At 42.9% G+C, this 20,998-nt stretch overlaps 1 protein-coding gene across 1 annotated transcript in view; it reads right to left on the bottom strand.

Annotated features, from left to right (window-relative positions):
• Positions 1 to 1,686: 1,686 nt before the first annotated feature.
• swt1 (SWT1 RNA endoribonuclease homolog) overlaps positions 1,687 to 20,998 on the bottom strand; it is a 28,730-nt gene continuing 9,418 nt past the window's right edge. The window contains exons 12-19 of the mRNA XM_072678744.1: positions 20,016 to 20,154; positions 17,933 to 18,081; positions 17,452 to 17,591; positions 16,954 to 17,097; positions 12,525 to 12,591; positions 11,829 to 11,896; positions 4,116 to 4,220; positions 1,687 to 3,017 (exon numbers count right to left, since the gene is read on the bottom strand). Coding sequence (XP_072534845.1) covers positions 4,121 to 4,220; positions 11,829 to 11,896; positions 12,525 to 12,591; positions 16,954 to 17,097; positions 17,452 to 17,591; positions 17,933 to 18,081; positions 20,016 to 20,154 — 807 coding nt within the window. The 3' untranslated portion in view covers positions 1,687 to 3,017; positions 4,116 to 4,120. The remainder of the gene's footprint in view (positions 3,018 to 4,115; positions 4,221 to 11,828; positions 11,897 to 12,524; positions 12,592 to 16,953; positions 17,098 to 17,451; positions 17,592 to 17,932; positions 18,082 to 20,015; positions 20,155 to 20,998) is intronic.

Genomic DNA, 20,998 nt, shown 5'->3' with positions numbered 1-20,998 from the left:
GATCAAACACACACAGTGACAATGAGCCCGGGTATTGAACCCACAACCCTGCCCTCAATTGATCGATGCTCTAATCACTGAGCCACCACTGCCCCTGTGGGCTGAATAAGTAGGAATGCAGTGTGTAAATGTCCTGGTGCACAAAAGTGGTGTATTTGAAACAGGCCATCTTTGGAGAATGTTCATTACACACTTGGTTTTCCATGATCTGGGCCCTTTAAACTTTGTTGTTCACAAGCACTTGAAGGCATTTTACTGCAGTACTGCAGGTCCTATGTCTAATTCCAGTGGGATTTACATTACATCAAGCTGGCCTGTGTAGGTACAGCTTATCTTGCAAAGAGGTGAGGGATCAGAAGAGAAGACATGGGTGGACAAGACATATTTTCCATGATGCCGAGAAGGCACTAGAAAAGGGCTCCCACAGAATGAAAGTAAGCTATTAAACAATTCTATTCATCTAAATTTGATTGATTATCTGGCTTGTCGATGAATTCCAGCTCATCAGAAACGTCTTTCTATCCCGCTGTCCAACAGGCAGCTCATGTGATGTAACGTTTCCCTAAACCGACACTTGTCAGCAGCCCAAATCTTTGTTCAAGCCCCACCCTCCTGCGTTTCACTCATTTAAAGGAGTGTAAGCAGTGGTGACAGACAGGAAGTAGGCCACGGAGGCAGGCCATGGAATTCAAAAGGAATTAGGAGGTCATTTCCGTAGCCGACCGCCCACTAGACTTGGGCTGAATGCCACAGCAGTGTCATCACATCCCCAAGCAATGTGCACAACATTGCGAGTATTCAGCTGAGCTCATCACTGGCACTGGCCACAAGTGTAACAGGCTTCTAGCAGGGATGCGGCATCCCTAGATTCCTGGAACTGCAAATAAAATAATGAAAAATACGCATGGTAAAGACCTACAGCTGAATGCAAAAGTTTGGAAACTGTTTGCTGAACTGAACATACAAAATATGCCATAACTTTTGATTATGCCACATCTTGTTTTTTTATATTTCTCTTATAGGTTAAATAAAGAAATGTGCATTCATAAAAAAAAAAAAAACCTTTGCGTGAAAATCTAAAGCGGCCGGCCTGTATCTGCATGATGTTATGTATTGCACTGCTGCCACACGATTGGCTGATTAGACAATGGCATGAAGGAGTAGATGACTTTATCCCCGCTCTAAGCCTAAGGTCCACCTGCACTGCGCTGTATGATAATCAGCTAATATGACATGACTCGGGTGCAGGAAGCTTTTTTTAAAATGGGAAAGGTCATTTTAGCTAGCTGCTACAAAATATCCAGGCATTTCACATGGAAACCTGGGATATTTCTCATATTGTGCACAAACATGACCATAGACCACACTCATTCACCTGTGGAGGATGATATTTGATTGTGTGTGTTGCGTTTGGGCTTTTGGTGAGTAAGGCGAGAGAGCAGGGCGAGACATGTGAAGTCAGAAGCAGTTCAAGTGAAATCCTTTGCTGACCGCACCATGCGGTTACGTCACAGCAAGCAACTGTATCTAGCCAGCGTTAATGAGAGCAGGTAGAATCATCAGGAGCTACTGTCCCCTCTGCCGATCCGTTCAGAACTGGCAGTGCCTCCTCGGTCTGAGTCTCAAGCTGGGCGCCCATGCCAGCATCCTCGGACAATGCAGAGCACAAAGGACAGGACATGACACTCGAGAGAAATCAGCATGTTTTCATTCAAAGCAAAAACAACAGAAATATATATAGATATATATTATCTGGAACCGTTTTCCAATTTCTGGGTGTGCTCACGGTATAAAATCTCAAATAAAAACATTTACAGTGCAAACTTGACTGCACAGCTCCCCACATTTACACCCACTGAACATTTTCATTGAGCAATTTTCCATCTGAAGAACCTTCTGCACACATGGGTGACTTCGTGTCACGTGTTTCTGATGTCTGATGGCCTGATCAGAAGCCTGGCCAACTTCCCTTACCCGAGAGAGTGAGATACAGTGCACGAGAGAGAGAGAGAGTGTGTGAATGAGCGAGAGGGAGAGAAGCGAGAAAGCGTGAGAGCAGGAGAGAGTGAGAGACTTAAAGCAAGAGAAAGAGCAAAGGTAGAGCATGAGAGAAAGTGAGCGAAGAAGAGAGTGTGCGTGTGTGCAAGAGAGACAGAAAGCAGGAGCGTGTGAGTGAGTGTGAGTGAAAGCTAGAGAAACTGAGAAAGCGAGAGGGAGCAAGAGTTTGAGAAAGCAAGAGGGAAAGATTAAGGGAGAGCAAATGAGCGAGAGCGTGAGAGATTGAGATTGAGAAGAGAACAAGGGCAAGAGAGAGCAAGAGATGTGCATGTGCGCAGGAGAAAAACAGAGAAAGCAAGAGCGCAAAAAGCAAGAGCGAAGAAAGTGAGAGAAAGCAAGAGCAAAAAAAGTGAGAGAAAGCAAGAGAGAAAGCGAGAGAAAGCAAGAATGCAAGAAAGCATGAGAGACAGACTGCAAGAGAGAAAGCAAGAACATAAGTGAGAGCAAGAGAGAGAGAGCATGTGAGAGTACAAGAGAGCAAAGAAGTGAATGAGCGACAGGGAGAGAAAGAGACAGACTGCAAGAGAGAAAGAACGAGAGACAGCGTGAGAGAAAGAGACACAGAGCAGGAGAGCGTACACATGCACGCGAGAGAGACAGAGCTAGACCTTGAGAGGCAGAGGAAGCAAAAGAAAGAGCATGAGCGAGAGCAAATGAGCGAGAGGCAAAGCGAGCGATAGCGAGTGAGGGAGAAAGAATAGCCCAATGACGCATAACTGCATATCAATTATTGACATCCCTGAAATGAACGACCCTCGTGGGCAATATTACATCACCATTCCTTTCGATGATGTCATCCGCGGGGGAGGGACAGGGGACAGTTCATCATGAGGTAATGCGTCTGCTCAGTTCCCTGCTTTATGCTATGACTGCGAGGCATTTTTTTCTGGGAACATCACATTCGCAGATGCTAGTGCTGATATGGATGCCCAAATAGATACTGGCCTCACTGGCCTGACCTAAAAAAAAAAAAAAAAAGAGTCAAAGGCCTGAGAGGGTCTGAGAGCCCCTGCCTAAAGATCAGGCAAATCTGCAAGGCACTGCAGCATGAGTCAACAGTTTAAATGTGTCCAAAGCCTTTAGTGGCCTCAGTGGATTCCAACAGCCCACAGTCTATGGCATAAATTCTACACTGAGAAGAACATAAGGAGCAGTCTTTCTAAACAAGCTGTGAGGGACAGACGCCATCACCCAGGAACTAATCCAGAGATCCTTCAGGTCTTGGAGTCACTTTCCATATTGCGCTGCATATGAAGTAGTTTCAATATATATATATATATATATATTTCATCCAAGAAGTGCAAACATGACCAGCAATGAATGAAGAAGTGGAAAACAGTAAAACGTAAAGTGCTACAAAAGGTTCTCTGAGCGAGGCCACAGATGAATCACTTTTGGTTCCCTAAAGTGAATCACTTTGTAATGATTCTCTATATATCACAGAGAATACATTCTCTATGTAGCCAAAAGTGGTTCGTCAATGGCCTCACTCAATAAACCCTATGTAGCACCTTCATCTTGAAGAGTGTACTTGGTACCTGTACCTTCCATCAACTCTTCATTGTTAGTCAAGCCTCTTTATATTCGGAGGTAGCTTGTAGGTCTTCAGAGAGATAACTTATTTACACAGCAGGAACACATGAAAACATCCCCCCATTCCCAACAGAACGTCTAAACTATTCAAAACTATTCAGTTTTAAGTGTAAACATACGCACATAAGTGCAACTCTGACCAAACTGATTTGATCTTAAATAGGTTATGAATGAGACCAGGTCAAGGTTAAAACAGAAGCCTCATAAGAAACTAATAGCATGAAAGGAATAATGCCCTCATTCAGCTTAGACCTCGAACTGGAACTGGAAAAGGTGAAGCTGGATGTGCAGCTCCCTAATGGAGAACAGTACTACTTAGTGTTCGGACTGAGAGTTTGATGGTCCAGTGGAGGTCCGAGGTTTCGGTTGTGGCTGCGTCACGCTGTCCAGACAATGTCCATCAATGTCCAATTGAATATTAGATACGGTCAGGTTGTCAGTCTAGCCTGGAAGTGTTTGATTACCAGGTTCAGGTGTTGCCTCCACTCTGACCACACACAGCAGCAGCGCAGCGATCCAGATTTGTCCTCAGCTCCATCAGCTGGGCTCCTCCTACACACAGCTTTTCCCTAGAAAGAACACACACATACACAATCATCTTAAACCTGCAAGCTGCAGTTCCATAACTGAAGACTTTTTCTGAATGTTATTAAGGGTCATTTGGAGAGACTGGTGTATACTGATAATAGGTCTGCTACTTGACCAAGTTTGACCTACTATTACATTACTGTTGACCTGCTATTACAGATGTGTGAAACACCAGACCTGCTGATCAACTCAAATCCAAGTGCTTTCATGGGCAAAGGCTTTCAGAATTAGCAGTACTGGTCAGGCCTGGCTGGGTTGGGTCTCTAACTGCTAGAAAACATTCAAGACAAGCTGCCCAGTTCTGGGACAAGATTCACTCAACAAACAAAAACAAAGATCCAGAGAAGGAAAAGAAGGTTTCATGATCATCTGTCAAACATGGTGGAGGCACTGTTACAGCATGGGCATGTTCAGCTGCGAGTGGAACTGGGTTACTGGTTTACTGATTATCTGACAGCTGAAATGGAAGTAGCTGGGGGAACTCGGATCTGTACAGAGCTGTACTTTCGGCTCAGACTCAAAACCGATAGGATGGCCCGTTACGGTACAGATGGATAATGACCTAAAACAATGACCTCAACCCAACTGAGCATGATTTTCACATACTGAAGACAAATCTGAAGGGAAAAAGACCCACAAACAAGCAGTACCTTAAGGTGGCTGAAGATGTAGCAAAGTAAAAAAGGAAATCTTAGTAATGTCCATGGGTTCTAGACCTCTACACTTCAAAATCACATATAGTCCAAATATCTAAGGACCCAACTGTACAACTATAATGCTTGCAAAATTATGAGTTGTAGGCCTGCTGGAGATTGGAGAGTCTCCATGCCAGGAACGCCATGTAGCATTCCTGATGTTATCTAAGCCCAGCTGAACGGATATGGAGCTCCATCCCTGAGCTCTCTATCCTGGCACTTCCCACACAAGCATGACTTGCCGATGACTTCCAGTCCACACTGCAAGCTGCAAACAGGAAGCAGATCACACGTACACAGGAAGTGGCACAGAGCCAAGACAAAAAGAAACTTCTGTACATAGTCTGTGAAGAATCATTAAAGAGTCTGCAGCAGACAGTTAAAAAAAAAAGCCCACAGCTTCTCAAACGGTGAGGAAACCTCTAGAATAATCGTGTGATCTGGTCAATAACAGATCAGAATTGTGTGATCTGGTCAATAACCCCCCTCCCCAACACACACACACACACACAAACAAAGTCTAAACATCTGGAATCTAAATGAAAAAGCCAAGGACAGACCAGATCCTTTTGTGACTTTAAGCGTCAGAGCCACAGTCTGTGAAGAGAAGGCCTCACTTGTGCCAACTCCCCCCGTACCCCTCCTAGCCTGTTGCTGCTTGTTTATTCATAGTCTTCACTGCTTTTGTTCACTGTCCAATGTTACATAACGGCCAAAAAGAGGGGGAAAACAAAATGATCATGTGCACATCCGCCCCCACGGTGTCCGCTCTCTCTCTCACTAGTCCTTTCTTCTGTATGTTGCTTTACATAATGCTGTTCACGGCAGGCTGAAACTGGGCTGGCTGTCTGACTCTTGCCAAGCTACACATGGCTGAGCTTGAGAAGATCTGTAACACATATAACAGGTCATAAACCAATACCAATCTGTCTCTCGGGTCCTTTTGCAGGGATGTATAGCACGACCTCATTTCAAGGGATGTATCTTTAGCGCATCCTCTGGGTACTACGCCGGAAATAACATACACTCATATACAGTGGCATGCAAACGTATGTGCGAGCTTGGTCAAAATATCTGTTTGTGTGAATCGCTAAAGGGAGTAAAAGATGACCTCGTTTCCAAAAGCGTAAATGAAAGATGAAACACCTGTTTAAAATGTTCAATTTACATTTTCTATCTGTTACAGTTTCAAAATAACAAGAAGGGAACAGGGCCCAAAGCAGACATTTAGGCACCATGCATGGTCAAGTACTTAGTAACGCCCCTCTACAGGTAAACCAATAGGTTGTAAACCTCACTGCACAGCTCTCTTAAGGTCTGCTCACAGAGTTTCCTAGATGTTTAGGTTGGGAGAAGCTGAGGACCATGGCAAAGCCCTTAGCATGCCCGTCTTGATGGATTCTGGTGTGTGTTTAGGGTCATTATTCTGCTGTAGAAGCCAGCAGCTATTTAAATGGACAGTGTAATGTGTGCTTCCAGAATTTGTTGGTATTTAATATCATAAAATGTGGCACTAGAACATGAAGTTCTATATTAACTTCATCAGGTCTTGAAAATGTTCACCTGTTACTTCTTGTTGAAAACCTCGGACACTGTGGTGAGGATGCACAAAGGTCACGAAGGTCACAGTACAACAGTGCACCACCATTCCAGACTCTCATGAAGGTCCTTCATAGTCAAACAGGGATTTGCAATCCTATAAGCAGTTCTTTCTGAACATTTTCTTGCTCTTCCAGACCTCGAAGCTTGACCTTCACCTGGATCTGAGTTCAGTAGAACACAATGGATACTCCCTTGTGTGCCAATTGAGACCTCATACCAAGTGGCCTGGCGTGACGCAAGCCTCAAAACAAATACTCTGCTTATTGTTCATTCTCCTGGAATTTTCTTGCAATTGCAAGTAACTGATAACTGAGAATCCTGGATCTCACAGAACCACAGTCACCTTCATAACTTCACTGTAGGGAAAAAAGGGTCTGTAATATTGCTGTTTAAAGTACCATTATTTTCAATGGTTCCCTAAATAGCTATATGCTAGAGGTTTTCCAGTATAGAGAAGAACCCCTTTATCTACCCTTTAGGCATTCAAGAACCAATCATTCCAACAATTCTTTAAGCACCACTGCCCTCACTTGGTGCCAATCACTGTGGATGACATGGAACATCAAAGTGACAAGGTGGCTGAAAGCAGAGCTACCACTCTAGTCTAGTAAAAGAGCAGTTAACACTGAGGTAGTGATCTGATCAGGTATGCTGCAGCACTCCAGCAGCCTGTGGAATACAAGATCTTGAAGCTCTGCCAGTGTCGCCAGGCTGTACGAGAGCAGTCCAACCTTTGTCCACAAAGGCTCCCCAACTACTGGGACAGTGAGTGAAAAGTCTTGATGCTCGTCTTCAACGCGCTTTGAAGGATGGTGGGTCAAGCAGAGCCGTACCTGCAGCTGGAAGAGCTCTTGGTATGGATCAGCTTTTGATTACTGCCATCAGGTACGGAGGGGCTGTTCTTAGGCTTTGTCCATAGCAACTGCATTCAGGCCATGGATATCGGTCCTGATACTAACAAAATTGGAGTATCGGTTAATTAGTCGGTGGTCGATCCATTCACGGAACCCCATTCCCGCCTCACAGTTTTTCTAGGCTTCATAACCTACAGACATCACACACATATCATAGCAAACAGCCGTGCCCTCGACCTGTCATCAACTATCACTGAGTAATCCAGCTTGACTTCCATATGAGGAGAACCGAGAAGGGAGGAGCTGCTAGCTCCTCTTTAGTCTCACAGACCTTTAGAATTTCAGAAAAAAGTCCTGAGCCCAGACAATACTGCGCCAAGGTTTGTAATGATTACATCAATCCTAATGCCTTAAGTCTCTCCCAGATGGTCAGGTACATGGTTTATTAATCGATATCAGATCAGTGTCATGTACCAGCCAATACGCAAAGATCATGTAGCGGTATCAGAACAGAAAAAGATGGATCCCTAATTTAGTCATAGTAAAGTAAGCAGCCTGTGTTCTCCCCCTACCCTTCATACTACAATTAAAGATACCACAATTCACCCATTTTTGTAAATGAGATCCAAAACATAACGTAACAGGTCTAGGAAGAACCCATACATTGCTACAGAACCTACAAACATGGTTCTTTAAGGAACTAAAAGTGATTCTTCTTATTATTGTTATTATTATTTTTCTTAAATCTGTGTAACTATGAAACACTGAGAGTACACAGAGCTCAGGCTTCAGATGAGATTTATAAAGAACACTAGAAGCACTCCTTTAGACCAATTACCCTGACCACTTATATGGCCATTCTGCTGCCATGGTAACCAAAGACCACTCAGAATGCTGCCATGGCACACTCATGCTGTCTGTGCACATACACAAGTCTCAGCTCTATACTCATATCAGGACTCAAAAAGCCCCTCAACCAACCAGATAAAAAGTTCAAACAAACAAACAAATGAACGGAAGGCTGGTATACGAAAACATCAAGCTTTACCCCAAAGCTTTCTGAACGCCTCTACCTCCAACGAGAGAGCTCTCTGAACACGGCACTGTCACACTCCGCTGAGTGGGTCTGCTCACAGGGATAAATATAACCATACGCTGGCTCCACTAGTCACCCGGCTTTCTATCAGCGTACCTGCAGCTCACTCTGGAGAATGGAAGAGAGAATCCATCCTCTGTTCTACTGACAGTAACACAGACAGATGCCTTCAGCACATCCCAGACTAAACACAACAGAAGCCATGTTACTATAGTGTCCCGCAGCCTGCCGCAAGGAGAGCAGCAGAGGAGCAGCGCTTGTAAGTCATTGTTTTCCCCTAACAATCAGTGCTGATGAAAAATGGACATTATCAGCATGCACTGCCCTCTTTGGAATAAATATCACATTACAAACGCTTCAGAATATTTTGAGAGTGACGCGAACAGAGTGCACCATGATCTTAGTGGAACAAACAAACCATACTCTCAATTTCACACCAGAATCTAGCATACTTTCATAGTATTAACATCATCTTAAATGGTAGAGGGAGCGTTTTATGTGATGCTCGCTTTACCACTGAACAGCAATGTTTCATTTGTGCTGAGAGAGAAACCCGGAGCTGTAGCTTGATGACACTGGTCAGAACCTAGAGCAGAATGAGCCACTATTTAACTATAAAAAAAGAAACAAATAAGGGTCATTATTTTATTGTTACATATTTAAGAACAGTATATTAAATAAATATTTATATCTAAAATAAGATAGATAGATAGATAGATAGATCACTTTATTTATCCCACATGGAAAGTCAGTTTTTACATCAGCAAAATCAAACAAGAGAGCAGCATAATAAAGGCACTTAAAACAACAAATTAAAATAAATAATAAATTACAAAATAAATAATTTTTTTAAATTAATTATAATAACTGAATGTTATTACTAATAAATACATATAATATACAAATATTAATAACAGTACATATATATATATATATATATATATATATATATATATATATATATATATATATATTTTTTTTTTTTTTTTTTTTTTTTATATATTAAAGAACAGTATACTGAGTAAAAGTGGATCCAGGACTGTCTTGTCATGAAAAGACTGTCTTGTCAATCCCTGCCTTAAGCTGTTAGCAACATGCTAAGCAAAGGTCAGCTCAAGCTGATTTGTAGCACACATTAGCTGGTTCTTGTTTGTCCATTCCAGTTTACTAGATATAGTAAAAATCTGATCATTTCTTGAAGTAGATCCTATATTTACACCACCTTCATTTCAAGCTCTCTCTCTAAACGTCATTTGTGAATCTATGAGGCTGAAATGCTGTATGACCTTGCTACCACTGCTATCACACCGCAGCATGGTTCTGCTGTACAGCTGCGGCGCCAATTCAGAGATTTACAAAGGCATCACCTCAGTACTCAAAGAGAACACTGAATTACGTAACAGGCTATTATGAGCTGGATGATTACAGGGAAGGAAACGTAGCACTACTGTTGTGTATGTGTGTGTGTGTGTGTGTTCTGGGGTGTTAAATATCAGTGAGGACTGGCAGAGCACTTAAGGAGCAGGACACTTTGTGTGAGTCGACAAAGGCGGATCCAGTATGTGTGTTGGTGTTGTTCTTTTTACTCAATTACTCTATACAGCTGTGGTCAGTTTCCATACAAATATAGACATGATTGCCACAACTTTATTCAATAAAACTATATACCATCTAATGCAAAGGTTTGCACACCCCAGTCAAATTACCGTGAGCATAAGTTCTTATCCTCGAAATGTGGCATTTGGGCTCTGAGTGGTCCAGTGGAGTAAAGCGTTGCCACTATGATCCAAGGGCCAGCCAGAGTCCAAGGAGTTGGGGAGCCATGCTTACCTCCGAGGAGGAAACGTGTTAGTCTTCAGCCTCCTAGTGTTAGAGGGAGCTCACATTAACAGGGATTGGTTAATTGGTCTTCCAAATTGGTGTAGAAAATGGAACCAGGGGAGTCCAAACCTTTGCATAAGACTTGTTTACTCATGCACAGTAGGCACTACCAGTACAGTGACGTTGGGCAGTCAACCTTTTGCCCTTCAATGTCAATCCTTGAACAAACTACGTGAGTAAATGGGCTAAGCCAAATCAAATATCAGCAAGTTGATTTTTCCATTATAACACAACCACATTGTGACGGAACATCCATAAACAAAAAAAGTTTGCCTAAGGAACAGCTGGTATGGGACTCCTGCAAGGCTCCTGTTTTGTTACAGTGTAAAGAGACCCCAATCACAGAGCTAGAGGAAGGAGACAAACAGGACAGCACAGTTCCAGTAAAGTGTACCTGGAATCGAGCCTGACTGGGAACACGGCCAGGCAAAACAGTTTCCCAAACTAATCAAACGTTCACTACGTTCCCCCTGCCTGAAGTGGTGACCCTTTTCTCCTAATGTGAGTGTACATTCTCATATATGGTGAGGGGACCCTGTGGAGAACTGCTAACTGCTGCAACAACAACAGCAACTGCTCCTACAACAACAGCAAGACAACTCACTAGGGCTGGAACAAACGATCAATATTACTGGTAATACAAACAATAACTGTTGCAAGCGAATCTGGATATCGCTCACTAGGCTTGATGACATTTGAGCTTGACCATTTACACCATGCGACTTTAAAAAAGTACATTACGGATGGCAGAGACTTTCTAAAATATGATAACGCTCCACTTTGTCACATAAAAGGTGAGCTGTAGGACATGTACAAGTATGAATGTTCTTTGTGAGCATCTAGACAAACATGTAGGACCATGAGGAAACCCTTAGTATAGGGAGTAACCATTGTTAAACTATAGTAAGTAAGAGAAACTGTGTGTTTTCAGCTCGGCTTTAATTAAGCAAATATTAATATAATAAACATCATTGGCTGAAAGGATGATCTGCATTTTTTTAACATTGCTGCTAATACTGGCAGACTTGCTTGTACAATATTAATGTGTTTGGGGGGGAAACAATGGGAATAACAAAAATCCAACACCAGCGCATGCCTTGTTGATCATTCCAGAGAGGTTCACTCATTATATGCTCCCATGCTTAACAACGGCACACGCGCTGACCAGCTTTCACAGGAAATGACTGCTGGATATCGGGAAGGACTATGATGCAATGCAACCGTGAAAACGGACACCGGGCAGCGGATCATCACGGGCAACAGACACCTGCAAGGTCACTGATCTGAAAACAGAGGCCTCACCTCTCCTGCTGAAGCAATCTCCTGCAACAGCTTCAGAGAGCCTCGGTGAAGAGAGACGCTTTAAACGATTCACAGGGCTACTTCACTGACAGGAATCATGCACTCTGTGTGTGTGTGTGTGTGTGTGTACTCTCAAACAGAAAGGTAATGTAAACAAACCTGTACTCTCGTTGAGACAGGCATTCAAACAGGTCCTTGGCAGTGAACTGAGGCTCCACAGCAGCAATCTGAAACACAGAGCATTTTTGTTCCCCCTGTGTTCCAGTGCACCTCCCCTTCATTCCCATGCTGTCTCAAGTAGAGGAGAGAGGGGCACAAGCTAATACTTTAATTAATTAATTAATTAATTAATTTTTATAATGACTTTTTGGCTAATTCCAGCACCAACTGTTAATAACACTAAAAGATGAGGAGTCCTGGTTTCTTTGTGTGGTGGAACAAGTGCGATCCATGGTGGCTCTACTTCACAATTTGCAGGATTGCAACTGAACTGCTCTAATATTTTGGTACCAGTTAGACATAATAATTTGCCTCAACTGGGTTGTTTTTTTGTTTTGTTTTTTACAACAAAGTACACAGCAATAAATACCAGCACTATATTGTCTATGTCTATGTTTATAGATGTAATATTGCTTTACAACTAACCGCACTGTAAGCCAGCTGTACTTAAGTCTTGTTAGCCCTTACTAGGAGTGGCGTACATGCTTCAGAATGATGCTATATTACAGTCACCTAGAGAAAGAATATAATCAAACTGGCGTGAACAAACGTCATGTTTTATAGACAAACTGGTGAGTCAACATTCTGCAGGTAGTGTAGTAAAGACAGTGAAATGATGAAGATGAGCTTGTTTACCTCAGTAGTGTGAATCACAGTGAGTAAGGCCTGAGCATCCCCAATAGCGCTGTCCACAGATAGAACCCTAAAATAGGGTAAAAAAAAACAAAAAAAAACAAAAAACAATCAATGTATAGCAGACCATTATCAAATGTATCTTTTTATACATGTATTTATATAGACGTATATAAAAAAAACAGCACTGCTGTGTGTTCATGGGTGTGTAACAAGCGGGGGTTTACACACGTTGGGCACCTGCTCGTGTTGACAATTCACTGCCAAGAGAGCAATGAACGACTGACTGTTGCCTTCTGCCTGTTTTCAGTCAGTGGTCCATCTGTGTTTTCCATTGCCAAGACAGCAACACACCAGAAATTATTTATACCTGAACACACCTTATTTCGAGACCACCGCGCCCATCGGCGTAGATATATTCACAAGCAGCGTTGCTATTTAAACCATGCGGGCGGAAGGCGTGAAAATAGACTGTATGGAGGGGTGTGAGATAGCAATGAGCATCGCAACCCGCCTTGTGCAGGGTGTAGGATAGGGCTCAAAGTGGTGACTGGGAAGACCGCTGAACAACACTAAACTCATGAAACCCGTTTGAGACAACTTCTGCTTTGTGACATGGTGCAGCATCATGCTGGAAGTAGCCATTAGATGGTGAATTGTGGTCTTGAAGGGATGTGCATGGTCAGCTACAGTACTCAAACAGGCTGTGTTATTCTAGCAAGTACTGATTATGGGTTTTAACAGGTCCAAAATGTGCCAAGAAAACCCTCCCATACCATTAAACCTCCTCCACCAGCCTGGACAGTTCAAACAAGGCAGGTTGAGTCCACAAATTCAAGCTGTTCGTGCCAAATATTGACCCTACCACCTGTGTGAGACATCCAGACTCATCAGACCAGGCTACGTTTCTCCAGTCTTTGATTGCTCAGTTTTGGTGAGCCTGTGCTGAGCCACTGCAGCCTCAGCTTTCTGTTCTTGGCTGATAGAAGTGGAACCTGACGTGATCGTCTGCTGCTCCAGCCCATCCGCCTATAAGCTGGATGTGTTGTACATTGTGAGATGCTTTTCTGATCACCACAGGAATGGTTGTCTGAGCCTTTCGTCTGCAGAACTGACACTCGGTGGATGTTTTTCTTTATTAAATCATTGAGTAAACTCTAGAGAGAGTTGTGCTGAAACTGTTGTATGCCACACTCTAGCATAGGAGGGAGGCAGAATGAACAAAGAGAACAATACGGAGGGCAAATGAGCAATGGAGAGAGGAAGGAAAAGATTGTGAGTGGGGAAAAGCAATTACTGTATTACACATGCACTCATATTTTCTGTTGCGGGGCAAAAGGAGATTGAGACAGGGAGAGAGGACAGTGTGTGAGAAGGTGTGTGTGTGTTCACTCTGATGAGTCATCTCTCTGCTTCCAGCACACGAAAACTACTCTTGGCCGTCTCCATGGAAACAGCAACAAATCTGCCTCGACAAACCCTCCTGGTCCCTTTACAGCTCTCAAGACAGCCAGGACAAACTCAAAAAACCAACACCTGAGTGCGTGTACGAGGAAGATGGTATGAAACACACCTGATATACTGCTGAAGCAATGCCAATCAGGCCATGCAAGTTGAACACTCTTCAGGGCTGCTTGGCCAAAGTAAGCTCAGTTTCCGCAACTGTACAGTCAGTGCAGAGGGGCTAGACCCGAACGTACAGTATAGGTGTAATCTTTAAAGGCTGAGACCACAACTTATTATGAACCTCAGAACATGAGCAGCAGGTCTTGGATCATGGAAAATTTTACATTAAATTGGTGCAGTATATAAACATGTACCTTTCACTTCTAAGTCCACTCAGGCTATATACGGAAAATCTGCTGCAAAAACATCCTGTTTTGAACTAATTCATTTACACATACCTCTCTACTAGGTCTACAGTAGTTTAGCTCCATTTATTCCCACAAAAACAGCCTGTTTGATTCTAAAGGATAAAGCGAGGGTGGATAATGGTCTTCTGGAAACAAATTACACTTGGTTTTGTATATAAACACAGCCGAAAATGATGTGAGACCTCGAAAAAGAACAATAAAATACAGGACAAATGCAGGATATGGGCCATTTCAGGACTGTTTGCTGTGTTGTGTTTATGTATAATGACTGCTCAATTGCACCCATTAGCATAATAGCAGGAAGACACAGAAAATAACATCACTATTGGTCCATAACATCACAGTGGTAATCTGATTCAACATACAGTTAAAATGCACACAGATTCAGTCTTTCAAACCCTAAAGGCCATTCTTTGAATCCTTTCAGTCAAATAAAAGTGAAAGTGAACTCAGCCTACATTTGTTTTATTCTTCTTGCAAACCATAACCTTGTTTTTTTTTGTTGCCCAATGCATCATGTAATTATTTCATTACAGACCTTTATTACCTTTCATGTCAAGATACCTAATGTAATTTCTTTCAGGATACTGACATTTCTATAGAATGTGTGCTTCCTCTTACAAAGGGCATAGTACATGCAAATTTCTTTTCAGTCTTGTTCCCCAAGGCTCAACGGCATTGCACAACATTCCTGTAAAAAGCAAAATAGCCAACAGGAAGGTCAGGACGTGCCAAGGCAAGTCAGGTCTCCGCTAGTGCGTTCTGCCTCAATCTCAACCTTCAAACTCATACATAAAAACTTTTTGCTGTCATGATCAGCTTTAGATTAATAGTTTATAAATACTATTTACTATTTTTACTATTTTTAACGTTTATCATACCTCATCACATCACAGCTCATATCGAGTCAAATGCTCCTATTCATCACTGTTGCACAGGTTTTGCATGGGACCAGCATCATAGCCTTGCTAAGCCTGTAACTATATATGGGAAAGGAAGTGACCGGAGCTGACACACTGGCTTCTGATGGAAATGGGGGGAGGGGGGGTCATACCATTTATTCAATCACTAAACCAACTGTACAGTGAGGCCAACATCTGGCACTTACGCACCTTAAAGTGACACAAAACCACATCTCTGGAAGAGCTCAAATGAATTAATTAAATGTAGTACTGGAACTTTTTATAGTGCATAACATGGAAAAGGATGAACACACACAGCAAAACCTCACTGTCTAATTACATCTGTGAGTATCGATTTTTGCAGTGCGGCAAGAGCTACGTAAAACAATCAGTGGTTTCTACCCTCAGATGTATGTTCTTGCTGTTTAGAACCAATGGGTTTTGCATCAACAAAGCGTGGCCTATGTGCGCACACACACTGAGCATGTGCATACAGGCGCATTCGGGTGACCTTGCAGTAATGAGTAGCTGTTAGTCAACCTCATGGCAGTCCTCCTTTGGAAAACGTGCTCTAGAGACACACTGGCAGAAATTCCATTAGTAAGGCACCTGTTTGGAATGCTGAGAGGCTGCAGTCTCCACAATGGCAGGTGTGCAACGCCTGAATCTTTCACAACGGCACTGTCTAGACTTTATGGACGGTGCACTTGAAATAGAGAGCTCGCTTCAAATAGAGGACCTTCATTCTCTTTAAAAGAATCATTTAAGCACGCAGGTATGCTATACAGGGGCATCCAGATCAAGTCCAGAAACCTTTTTTACCATTTCAAAATCGCAAAAAAGTAAAAGACATTCTGCACAGTGCATCTTCTCATTCTTATCTGGGTTATTTTTTATTGCCATTTTTCCCTTGTAAAAGTTGTGTAAGACTTGGACTGCTCGTTTGAGGTCAATCAACAGATTTTCACTTATGTTTAGGTTGGAGAACTATGAAGGACATCCTGAAGTGGTCCATCTTGAGGTGGTCCATTGTGGATTTGAGGTGTGTTGAAGGCATCCTTTTTTATCTTTGTTTTTTTTTCCTGTTTTCTTTGTTTTTTTCCTCTCATGTCTCTTCCATGAAGGTCATATTTGTGCAGGTGCCACTGCCCAGTAGAACAGTCCACCACCGTTCCAGTCTACTGAATCTTCCTAAAGGTCTACTACAGTCAAAAGGGGGTTCTGACTGGCCTTTCTAGCAACCCTATGAGATGCTGGAGTGCACACTGATTCCACTAAATTAAATTCCACTGCAAAACTGCATTAGATTCAAAGGACTGTGGGACTCAGGGCTGCTGCAATCAAGGCTAGCAACTGTGTGTGTGTGTGTGTGTGTGTGTGTTAGTTATACATTTTCAGGACAAAGAAAACCCTCAAAAATCCCTGACTTTAAATGGAGGGAATAATAAAAAAAAAACATGGCTAACCTACCTTATTAGTATCAAGAATATATGTATGGACTTGTACTCTGACACTGCTTAAACAAACAGGTGTGTGTGTGTGTGTGTGTAAAACATTACACACAAGAACAAACACTAAATTCCTCTTGTTACTACAGCTGCTTATCAGACTAGGTACAGACCAATAAAACAGGGACGAGTGAAAGGATTTGTGTACCTCTGGAAGGCCTCCAGCAGCTGTCTGAGAGCGTCAGAGAGCCTGTGAAGGCAGGCAAGAGCGTCCTGAGGTGGGGGCGTGGAGAACAACTGCACTGTCTCCACTGTGCCTGGAGAGTAGTGTAGTGCCGAGAACACAGCCGAGCTGAAAGATGGGGATGAATTTTTAACAATACTTCATTATAAAACACACAATGGACATTTCATGCATTAAATATGGGTAGCGGCAAACTAGTTAACATTAAAACAGAGACACAGAAAAAAACAGGTTTTAAATATTGTACCGAATTTATGCCTTTTACACACAGACTACTGAAAAAAAATAAAAAAGCCACATAAGACTTAAAGTAGCATTATGTAATAACTACTATTTTTGCCCCCCATATTTTCTCTCCCCTGCAGTTGGAGAGTGTAATTTACTTTTATTCCACTGCTGTAAACACAAGCTTCTCGTCATGCATTAGGGCCCGGAATGGTTCCCTTGTGGAAACTCTCTCACCTGACATGACACAGGTTGTTCCAGAGGCTCTCAAAAAAAGCCCACACATCCTGATGAGAGGTCTGGGGTGGCCGTGCTACATCCTCCACTGCCTCAGCCATCGGGGTGTCTCCATCGCTCGTGTCCTCCGCTGGGGTTTTCTGAGGTTGAAACACACACACATACACACGCATTTGATATACCTGGAGCTGTCTGTAAATCACTGGATAGAGCAACATCCTTTGTATCTGATTCAACTGCAATCACCCTAATCACCATCTAATGATGTGATTTATATCTCAGCTCACAAGAAGCAGTATTGCAGTTCTGTTTGGACACCAGATCTGAGAACTCTGCAGAATGGCTGTACCACCTGATTCAACTCACTCGTTAATTACCAGGTTAACAGGGTGTGTTAGAGCAGGTAAATGAGCAAACAGTGCTGTTGGTTCACCATTCTTTCTGTTCTACATTAATGTGTATGCGTGTGTTGGGGAGTCACCTGGCCTAGTAGCCTGTGCTGTAGAGCCTGGACGTAGGAGAGCGCTGGGGCCACGTGGCCATTGTACTGAGACCTCCTGCTAAGCACCATCAGCAGCTCTCCAGCCACATGCAATGCAGTCAGAACAGACTCCCGCTCCACTGATGCGCCTGCAGACACAGGGGGCAGCAAAAACATCTTTGTTACCTTTAGGAATGCACTGTAAGTTAATGATGAATCAGGATCAGAGCATGAAAAATACCACGGTACAGCAGACAACTTGTGTGGATGTTTCAAATTTAGCACCTTCAACCACAAACGCTGGTCCTCTTCCTCGGAAGAGGAAGGCGGATGTAGTAACATGATACCCCACAAGACTTGATTTTTCTGTGTTGGACAGCTTGTTAGCTCTGCTCTAAATACCTGTAAACAGCCTGTTGGAATGTGTGTTTACATTTACATTTATGGCATTTAGCGACTTACAAGGTTACTCGTATTACAGAGGTGGGTCAGTGTAGTGTTAGGAGTCTTGCCCAAGGACTCTTATTGGTGTAGCGCAGCATAGTCACCCAGACTGGGAATCGAACCCCAGTCTCCCACATGGTGTGGTAGCTCAGTGGCAGGTAGTGGTGTTATCTGTTGCGTGTTATCTGTTGCGCCACACCGACCACCACCACCAAATGTTTAGCAGCGCTAGCTACTTTATGAGCTATTATACAGTGTACACAGCAGTAGCCTACTTGTGCTTACTTTGAATACGATACCACCATAAACCATTTGATACAAAAAGAACAAAAATATTAACATAAAGGCAATGGCACTTTTGGAAGTGGGCATGGCAAAATAAGGTGGATGGTAACATGCCAAAATGCATGTAATACATTCTGAGCGGACCCTTTTACAGTATGCTATACTGTGCGAAACTCAGACCATCCTTAATTTGTTTCACTTCCTATAAAAGAATAATAAAAGAATATAAAAGTAATATCAGATGTTTCGGTGTTTAGTGAGTCCACCTTTACCTTCATTATGGCTTCCGTTCTTCTCCAGAGACTTGCTTTGCAAAAGATTGCTCCACACCTTCAAAGCTCAGTTTGAGAAAATGAAGCATTTTCTGATTCTCACCATTCAAATGATCTCAACACACCTTTTTTGACATTGAAGTCTGGACAGGAGTGGTCAGCCCATTGTTCTAAGAACACCAGGAGCAGCTTTAGCAGGTTGTTCTTTTCTGTTTTGCATAGCTTCTTGATCAGCTTAACATCCTTTAAGACCCACAGTATTGAGAGTGAACTTTCTCTTCTCTTCTCTCAAAGATGAAATTTTTATCTGTTTAATCTAAAGGGGGTCGAACAGATCTTACATGGTAGTTAGGAGTCCTCTACACTTTTCATTCGTTTTGGGGTCTACGCTTAGAGGTTTGGTTTTGTGTCCATGTAATATTTAAGCTAGTTTCTTTCCTAACACTGAAGAAAGAAGAGCAGAGGAAGATGGAAACGGGAGAAAATACTATTTAGAGCTCAGAAAGAGAGAAAGAGAGAGAGAGGTAGATCTAGTGCAAGCACTATATGTGCACACACACACACACACACACATCTGCAAATACAAATGTTCCTACAGAACTCCAGTCACCCTCTTTTAGAGGTCATATAAAGACATACCCACACCCACACACACCATAAGCAGTAGATCAGATAGATAGAGGCAGGCACGATATCCTGGGCACAGAGGAGGAGGAGGAGGAGGAGGGGGGGGGGGGGGGGGCAGTACTTTTCCACTCCTCCACAAACTCTTTCAGTGCCCTCCTTGCCTTTCCTCCCTCCATCCCTCCCTCCCTCTCTCTCTCTCTCTCTCTCTCCCTTTCCCGCCCTCTACTTCTCTTTTTCTCGCTCCAAACCTGGCTCCAAGCCAAGAACAGCGGAGAAGAAAAGCACAGTCATGTTACCATGGAATGAAGAACTGCTAAAACAGCTCTATTCAGTCTTGAGTTTGTAAAAGTGAAAGGCCACCTCTGCTGGGGCGGTCTGTGTACTTGGATGATGCTTCAAGCCCTCTGAAGTCACAGTTCGAACCTGTGATGATAAAGGCACGTCAAATCACCCACCTGAGCACAGGCAGCTGCTGAGCGTCTCCACACAGCTCAGCAGATTTCTCTGGATGATGCTTCCGAACACAGCAATCCAGTGCTTTCGGAAACACTGCAGCACAGCCTCCAGAGTCCAGGGGGGTTTCAAATACACTATCTGCAAAACACACATACAGACACAAGACATGAGAGAAAATAAACACCACGAAATATCAAAACGTGCCAGTATCCCAAAAAGCAGGCGTTCTGGGAACGACTACACTTTGTTTCCCTAACATTACTGGCATGGAAAGGTGTATTTAAGGCAGCCATTTCTAACAGTAAAAGCCTGCTATACAAAGCTGAGTGAGCTTAATAAAGTATCATGTTCATGTGAGTCAAATTTAAGAGGGACAAAATGTAATAGGGATTGTTTTGTCAATGTCAGAATGTCATCAGCGTCAGCACTCTTCTTCTCCGATCCAATATAGTTTCTTAGCTGTTCAGCTTTAAATAAGCTAATCTAACTAAATCACTTTAGAGCTAAAAGCATCTAAAAGTAGGACATCATCCTCAACCTACTCAGACACTCTACTAGCCCGTGGGAAGAAGCATTCGGCTGACATCTACATGACATCACACAGTGCGAGTTTGGATTGGATTCATTGTTGTTGTAACCGACATCTAATAACACCCAATGCAAGCCCACACAAGCTTATTAACACTGAGGCTTGTGATGAGAAAAAAAAGATACACAAGTCAGACTCTGGATTAATTGTAGTCCCAATGGACCTGTTGTGAATAATAAATGAAAGGTGTCGGGGGTCAGTGCCTGTTGAAATTCAATTCACTGTCGGTTACATCAGCGTCTTTTATAGAACTCCTCATTTAGCGCTTTCCCCAGTGTGGATACACACATTACACTGCAGAACACAAATGCAAAGACTAAGACAAAGCCCTATACGGACGCACCTCAACTCTCCCGTCGGAATCACAAACACACCACATATATGTACAATCAC

This window comes from Salminus brasiliensis, chromosome 1, assembly GCF_030463535.1.
Source record: "Salminus brasiliensis chromosome 1, fSalBra1.hap2, whole genome shotgun sequence".
NCBI lineage: Eukaryota > Metazoa > Chordata > Actinopteri > Characiformes > Bryconidae > Salminus > Salminus brasiliensis.
Note: the sequence above shows the minus strand (reverse complement) of the source record. Positions and strands in the feature narration are given on the sequence as shown.